The sequence below is a fragment of the Macrobrachium rosenbergii genome, chromosome 13 (assembly GCF_040412425.1).
Source record: "Macrobrachium rosenbergii isolate ZJJX-2024 chromosome 13, ASM4041242v1, whole genome shotgun sequence".
Classification (NCBI taxonomy): Eukaryota; Metazoa; Arthropoda; class Malacostraca; order Decapoda; family Palaemonidae; genus Macrobrachium; species Macrobrachium rosenbergii.
In genome coordinates, this window is record NC_089753.1 from 43,037,699 (window position 1) to 43,046,412 (window position 8,714).

The 8,714-nt window shown below is 36.4% G+C and overlaps 1 protein-coding gene across 1 annotated transcript in view; it reads right to left on the reverse strand.

Annotated features, from left to right (window-relative positions):
- Nucleotides 1-1,932: 1,932 nt before the first annotated feature.
- Nucleotides 1,933-8,714, reverse strand: part of LOC136844773 (acid-sensing ion channel 5-like) — a 27,397-nt gene continuing 20,615 nt past the window's right edge. The window contains exons 9-12 of the mRNA XM_067114010.1: nucleotides 8,442-8,561; nucleotides 4,939-5,050; nucleotides 2,584-2,672; nucleotides 1,933-2,111 (exon numbers count right to left, since the gene is read on the reverse strand). Coding sequence (XP_066970111.1) covers nucleotides 1,933-2,111; nucleotides 2,584-2,672; nucleotides 4,939-5,050; nucleotides 8,442-8,561 — 500 coding nt within the window. The remainder of the gene's footprint in view (nucleotides 2,112-2,583; nucleotides 2,673-4,938; nucleotides 5,051-8,441; nucleotides 8,562-8,714) is intronic.

Here is an 8,714-nt window from a genome sequence, read left to right on the forward strand (position 1 = left end):
AGTTCGACCTGGTTTCTGGTTTCTCTTCCGCTCATCCAAATATTAGCTGGAAGCGGCGGCCATGAATTTCGAATTCCGAATGAATGAGATACATTAATAACCTCATAGGCATTTTTCTTGCGATTCCATTGAATCTCTTCAGTAATTGGAATGGGAATTCAGGTTTGACGTTCTTCTTTTGATAATTCTGTTCCAGTGTTAGGTTGTCGTTTTGATAATGGGAATCTCTGGGAAGGGTTTCCGTCAGACCACTCCCAAAGACTGACAGACTGATTGACTGGTCCTAGTTTGTATGGCCACTCTCAAAGATAAATTGACTGACTGATTTATTCTAGGTTCTCTAACCACTCTCAATGATTGATTGATTGATTCTAGTTCTGGCAACTCTAAAAGATTGACTGAATTAGATTCTAGGTTCTCTGGTCACTCTCAAAGACTGATTGATTGAATTATTGATTCTAGGTTCTCTGGCCATTCTCAAAGATTGATTGATTGAATTATTGAGTCTAGGTTCTCTGGCCACTCTCAAAGATTGACTGATTGACTGACTGATTCTAGGTTCTCTGGCCACTCTCAAAGACAAACTGATTGATTAATTGATTCCATGTTCTCTGGCCTTTCTAAAAAATTTATTGACTGATTGGTTCTAAGTTCTCTGGCCACTCTCAAAGACTGACTGATTGACTGAATGATTCTAGGTTCTCTGGCCACTCTCAAAGACAAATTGATCGAATAATTGATTCCATGTTCTCTGGCCACTCTCAAAAATTTATTGATTGGTCAAGGTTCTCTGGCCACTCTCAAAGATTGATTGATTGACTGACTGATTTTAGTTCCTCTGGCCAATCTCAATGACAAGGAAATAGTATTGAGACGTTAGGTTTCACAGATGGTTCATTTGCTGAAATTCTGATGTGTTATTAGCTTTCGAGTAACTGCATGAAATTATCCTGCAATTTATTATCAGATAATTGTATGAAATTATCCTGCAATTTATTATCAAGTAATTGCATGAAATTATCCTGCAATTTATTTATTTATTATCAAATCATAATCGAAGTTTACAGCAACGAACTCTTATACGAGCAAAGAGGATTAGGCCTAAAAATAGAAGAATTGTTTTATTACGGGTCTATGGAATTTGTAGTAATGAAGCAAATAGTGTAGTATTTGATCAAGATTGAGATGCTTCAGGGTATCTGTAACTTTTTGTTACTGCAAGTCACAAAAAATTGACTTACTACACGTCAGTGTACTGACGACTCTTTTTGACTAAAAATAAGAATAAATTATGTATCCATTTCTGTCAAATAAAACTGGCTTGCGGTAAAATATCCATAAATGATAAAACTCGCCTAAATTAATGATAAACTGACCTTTTCTCACAAGTCACGGAATCAGTGAGCTAGACGCTGTATTCGACTTAGAAACGGGTAAGATGTTATCCATTGCTTTCTAAGGTTTAACATGACATAACTTTAAATATTCTATTAAAAAGTGTTTGTCTTAAAAGTCAAGAAATCCCCTGCTAAAAAAAATCACACACAAACGAACTTCTAACAACATTCAACCCGAAATAAGGCAAATTTACCCTCTGGTAATTTATTTACACGTCAAAGTGAACTAATTCTAAATTGTGATCTCGCACGTCAAAGGGATTCGAATCTCTCACCTCAAATAAGAACAGAACATAATGTAGGATTTAGGCCAAAGGCCAAGCGCTGCGACCTGTGAGGTCATTCAGCTGCGAATGAAAAATTGACGGTATAAAGGTTTGAAAGATGTAACAGGAGGATAACCTCGCAGTTGCACTGAGGAACAATTGTTCGAGAGGGTGGAGAGTAATATGGAAGAAAGAGAATATGAACGGAGGTACAGTAAAAGGATCTCCTCAAAAAAAAAACCTATCAAAAAGTTCTGTAAACTAAAAGCTCAAGTCAAGTGGGGATTGTAGCCAACCACTTTATTCACTTTCCCCCTCGGCCGGAGGACGACGCCTTCCACGAACGACCTGCAGCAGGCGATGCAGATGAGGACCCCGAAGACGATGACTTCCGCCATAGAGATGACGCTGCAGCCCAGCAGGAGGCCCACCTGGCCCCCGAATTTACCTGGAAGTACAAGGGGAAAGTTTTCCAGGAAGAAGAGAGGGAAGGTTTTCTTCGCTATTAGGGGGGATTATACGAGTCTTGACCGCTTCCTTCAGCCTCCTGTTAGCTTTGTAAATTTGTGTCTTGGTTTCATTGTTTCCTTTTTTTTTAATTTCTCTATGATTTTTCCTTTATCATATATGCACATCCCACACACACATATGTACATATATATATATATATATATATATATATATATATATATATATATATGTGTGTGTGTGTGTGTGTGTGTGTGTGTGTGTGTGTATATATACTGTATATAGATATATATATATATATAATTATATCAAAGTGCTAAGAAAATGTCTTCAGAGGTCTGTCTGTCTGTCTGTCTGTCTGTCTCTCTCTCTCTCTCTCTCTCTCTCTCTCTCTCTCTCTCTCTCTCTCTCTCTCTCTCTCTCTCTCTCTAATAAAGTTTAACTCTCCTCACCTAGGAATTCAGGTAGTCCCTCTCTGGTGAATTTGACGTAATCGGCATCGAAGCTTCCATAATATAAATTGACTATGCCGAGAGATCGACTGAAAAGGAAAAAAATAACGTCAACCTTCCTTTCAACCATTATTATTATTATTATTATTATTATTATTATTATTATTATTATTATTATTATTATTATTTTCTTTTTTTATCTCATTCATCCTATTCGACTGGGTGATATTTATAGTGTGGGGTTCCGGGTTGCATCCTGCCTCCTTAGAAGTCCATCACTTTTCTCACCATGTGCGCCGTTTCTAATAACACACTTTTCTGCATGAGTTCTGGAGCTACTTCGGCATCTAGTTCTTCCAGGTTCCTTTTCAGGGATCTTGGGATCGTGCGAAGTGTTCCTGTAACTATGGGTACATTTTTCCATTGGCATATCCCATATCCTTCTTATTTCTATTTTCAGGTCTTGATACTTGACAATTTTTTCTCTTTCTTTCGCATCTACTCTGGTGTCCCATGGTATTGCGACATCAATGAGTGATACTTTCTTCTTGATTTTGTCAATCAGTGTCAAGTCTGGTCCACTGGCACGTATCACCCTCTCTGTTCTGATACCATAGTCTCAGAGGATCTTTGCCTGATCGTTTTCTATCACTCCCTCAGGTTGGTGTTCGTACCACTTATTACTGCAAGCTAGCTGGTGTTTCTTGCACAGGCTCCAGTTGAGGGCTTACGCTACTGAATCATGCCTCTTTTTGTACTGGTTCTGTGCAAGCGCCGGACATTAGCTTGCTACGTGGTTTATGGTCTCGTCTTTCATATTGCACTTCCTGCATATGGACGAGATGTTACTTCCATCTATTGTTCTTTTGACATACCAGGTTCTTAGGGCCTGATCATGTGCCGCTGTTAGCAATCCTTCTGTTTCCTTCTTGAGTTCTCCCCTCTGTAGCTATTGCTGTGTCTCGTTGCTGGCCAGTTCTTTAGTCTGTCTCATGTACTGTCCGTGCACTGGTTTTCTGTACCAGTCCTATGTTGTTTTTCATTCTCCTGTCTCTGTATATTTCTGAGTCTTCATCTACTTTTATCAGTCCTTCTTTCCATGCACTCCTTGGCCACTCGTCTTCACTGGTTTTCAGGTATTGCCCCAGTGTTCTGCTCTCAATGTTGACGCAGTCCTCTATGCTTAGTAGACCTCTCCCTCCTTGCTTTCGTGTTATGTATAGTCTGCCTGTGTTTGCTCTTGGGTGTAGTGCTTTGTGTATTGTCATTTGTTTCCTAGTTTTCTGGTCTATGCTGCGGAGTTCAGCCTTCGTCCACTCCATTACTCCCGCACTGTATCTGATTACTGGTACTGCCCACGTGTTTATGCTTTCATGTTTCCAGCGTTGAGTTTTGACTTGAGTATCGCCTTAAGTCTTTGCATATACTCTTTCCTGATCGTATCCTTCATCTCTTCTATTATTCCGAAGTATTTGTATTCTGTCTCATCTGTGTGTTTGATGTTATTCCCGTCGGGTAGCTTAATCCCTCCAGTCTTCGTCACTTTGCCTTTTTGTATGTTGACCAAGGCGCATTTTTTTATTCTAAACTCCATCCTGATGTTCCCATATACAATCCTTACAGTCTGGATTATGGTATCTATTTCCTTGATGCTCTTACCATACAGCTTAATGTCGTCCATGAACATCAGATGGCTACTACGAAGAGTAGTGGGGACAGTGAGTCGCCTTGAAAGATCCCACTCCTGATGTTAACCTCTGCTAGTCTTATCCCAGAGCTTGTAAGTACTGTATTCCTGTTGCACATTGTATTTTTCAGGAAGCTGGTGGCGTTTTCCTCTGCCCCATATATTTTCAGGCATCCTATAAGCCACGTGTGCGGTATTATTATTAAGTGATTACTCATACAACAGACAAGAACACGTAAGAATGTTATTATTATTATTATTATTATTATTATTATTATTATTATTATTATTATTATTATTATTAAGTGATTTCTTACGCAACAGGCAAGAACTAGTAAGAATGTCGTTTTATTATTATTATTATTATTATTATTATTATTATTATTATTATTATTATTATTATTATTATTATTATTATAAGTGATTAGGAATACAACAGACGAGAATAGGCAAGAATGTCACATTCATTATTATTATTATCATTATTATTATTATTATTATTATTATTATTATTATTATTATTATTATTATTATTATTATTATTATTATTATTAGTAGTAGTAGTAGTAGTAGTAGTAGTAGTAGTAGTAGCAGTAGTAGTAGTAGTAGTAGTAGGAAGTGATTACGAATAAAACAGACAAGAACAAGAAAGAATGTCAGTAGCTCACCTGTTCTTCACGACGATGAGATCCACCTCAGGTAAAACGTCTGTGTTCATCCCGTACGAGGTGGAATACTTGTAGGTCGTCTCCCGGCAAATACTGCTGCATGTGGTCTCGTCTTTGTAGGAGAAAATGGTGGAGATAGTTCATTAGCATATCCTTAGCGTATTCATTTGCATATTCCTTAGCATATTTATTCATATATTCCTCAGCATATTAGGATATTCCTCATCGTTTTCCTTAGCATATTCATGAGTATATTTATCGGCATATTCTTTAGCATACTTCTTAGCATGTTCCTTAGTTTATTCTTTAGCATATTCATTAGCATATTCCTTACCATATTCCTCAGTAATTTCCTTAGCATAGTCATTAGCATATTCCTTAGTTTATTCTTTAGCATGTTCATTAGCATATTGCTTAGCATAGTCATTAGCGTATTCCTTAGGATATTCCTTGGTTGATTCTTTAGCATATTCCTTAGCATAGTCATTAGCATATTCCTTGTTTTATTCTTCAGCATATTCATTAGCATATTCCTTAGTTTATTCTTTAGCATATTCCTAAGCATAGTCATTAGCATATGCCTTGTTTTATTCTTCAGCATATTCCTTGGTTTATTCTTTAGCATATTCCTTAATTTATTCATTAGCATATTCATTAGCATATTCCTTAGGTTATTCTTCAGCATAGTCATTAGCATATTCCTTAGCATAGTCATTAGCGTATTCCTTAGCACAGTCATTCGCATATTCCTTAGCATAGTGATTAACATATTCCTTAGTTTATTCTTCAGCATATTCATTATCATATTCATTAGCATATTCCTCAGTATTTTCCTTAGCATAATCATTAGCATATTCCTTAGCATACTCATTAGCACATTATCGAAATTCCCTTTCATTCGAGGTCTGACATACAAAGGGAAAAAACTAAACTTTTATGGAAAATTTTTTGAAAAATCATACATCAAATCTAGATGAAATTTATATTTATCGGTTAATATTTACCGATAAAATGGGAGCAATAAATAAAATTACCAACTTAAAAATTCTTTGTAAACATTCAAAGAAAGACAGATGACTGAAGTTCAAAGCTCTTTGTGAGTGTTTAATGGGAAATATGTTATCGCCAAAGTCCTTTGCAAACCTTCACAGACAAGAAAATAAGACGTTAAATTTGTTTTGATCAAAATTCAAACTTCTTTGCAAACCTTCCAACCTATTAAATACTGAACCTACTTATTTTCCTTCTCTAGTTTTCTCCTTCCATCCATCACGATCGCCGCTTCATTTGCACCTACTGTGCATCTCAGGGCCGTGTCTAATAGATTTTCGTCGATAACATCTTTACAAGGCATCGGATGTGGATGGTTTTTTGGAAATAGCTATTTGAAGCCACAGCCTCATTGGCAAAAATATGCCGTGATGTCTTATGTGGACAATTAAGGCATTTATCAGAGTAAATCACAGAAATTTAAAGGGAAACTTAGCTGAATTTGGTAAGCACCCAGAGAGAGGCTAGTTGTGACGTAAACTATGACATCAGACGTAATAGCAGGGTTTCCAGTAGTATGATAATGATCGTAGGACCACAAATATTTGACCTCTACATTTGTAAAAAATAAATAAAGTTACAAGACTTCATATAATTATTATCAGTTTATATATATATATATATATATATATATATATATATATATATATATATATATATATATATATATATATATATATATATTAATTCATGCGATTTGGTGGGATGGAAGAAGGGTGCCGCGGTAGTGGTTACATTAGTTAGGGTGCCATCACTAAAAAAAGATTGAGAACCACTGACTTATGGTCTGCTCAAGGTGCAAGACCCTGACTCACACAAGGCTGGCTTAATCTTAAACAAACAACAGCATATCCTTTCATATAATTTTATATTACAATATTTGTTTTTTTTTTTATTTCATATTTCCTTGAATTTCAATAAAGTTCAGTATAATCAATGGATTAGTGGATTACAAAATTTAGGACATGGCCCCAAGTGCTTGGACTATGAGTTACGAGTATCATTCAGCACTACAATGAAGTTATGATTAAATGAAATATATATATAATAAACGGTGTAAATGAAATAGACAAAGTAACTGAAAACCGAAAGAACGAGTAACTTCAAATCCATAAAAAAATAAATAAACAAATAAAACCGGGACTACACAGACTCACTGATAACCACTCAACAACCCTACAGCAAACATGAGTGTCAGTTTCAAGTAAATGAATCAAGCTCTGACACAGAGGCACACAAATAAAATCATGAAGGGGGAGTAGTGTGCTATACCAAGCGCTGTGGGTTTATTATGGGACTGATCATGCTTTAGGAAGTTAAGGTTAGAACACTTGCGTTATGTTACATTCATTTAGCAGAACTAAGCAGGTACACGTGAACCGAACTGTTAAGGAGACAATATGAAGCAACAGAAACTCCAGGGCAACAATAGATGTTTTTCACAGAGTGTTGCTGTAAGACTTGGTGCATATTTCAAGTTGAAGGAAGCGTGAATTGCGCCATGGAGCTGTTACACAATTAATATTCTCATTTGATGCCCATTCCCTTATTGCACTCTACTTAGAGACTTGATTCGAAAGATGTGAGAAAAGATGAGAGAGAGAGAGAGAGAGAGAGAGAGAGAGAGAGAGAGAGAGAGTATATAGGGTAGGTGTTTGAGTGTGTGAAACAACATAAGAATTCCATATACTACTACTGTTACTACTACTATCAACATCTGAGTCTTCATTCATAAAGTATAGGGGCGGGGTGTCTAGTAAAGTACGTCATACTACAGCATAAATGAAGGGGGGCCTTCAGTAATGACGTATTACTAGCCTCTATCTACGAGTCTGCTAGATTTAGCTAAGTTTCCCTTTAAATTTCTTTGATTTACTCTGATAAGTGCCTTAATTATCAACATTAGACATCACTGCATATTTCTACCAATGAGGCCTTAGCTTCAAATAGCTATTTCCAAAATACGATCCATATCCGATGCTTTGGTAAGATTTTATCGACGAAAATCAATTAGACCAGTGATTCTTAAAATGGGGGGCGCCAGAAGCTTCCAAGGGGGCCACAAGCAGAGTTGCCAGATGGTGCCAATTATTTTTCTAATTTGTGATGTTACTTACAAAATTGCCAAAAACGTTATCACTGCTTCCATATATTTTCTAATCATTATCTCAAAACATGCCAAAAATTCAAAATATAAGTCAATTTTAATTTCAAATCTTGTTTATGAACTGTCTTTTGTTGTTATGATAAGTATAATAGCATACAAATAGACAACATATTGTTTATAGATTATAGTTGGCAAAAATTTCAGGGGTGGGGGGGCGTGGGGTCTATACATAATGCAGAGGGGGGCACAAGGCAAAAAAGTTTAAGAACCACTGAATTAGACACAGCCTGAAATGAACTGTGGTGTAAAAAAAAAAATAGGATATTAAATTTTAAAAATAACTTACGCAAACTGACACACTCCTTCATCCACTTCGTCCTTTTTTGCTGGTCAGGAATCCCACGTATGAAGTTACTGAGCATCCTCAGGCATTCTAGACTCTCCATTGGCTTGCACCATTCCTTATCTGGGAACAGAAGAGGAGATGGAACAGCTCTTGGAATTATCTTTTAGGATGAGGTTGCCAAACCCGTTCCTTTAAATGTCCTTACTAGGAAGGACCTTATTTTGAGCGACCTAAGGATTTGGTTCCCTATTATATAAAGATACCAAAATTTAC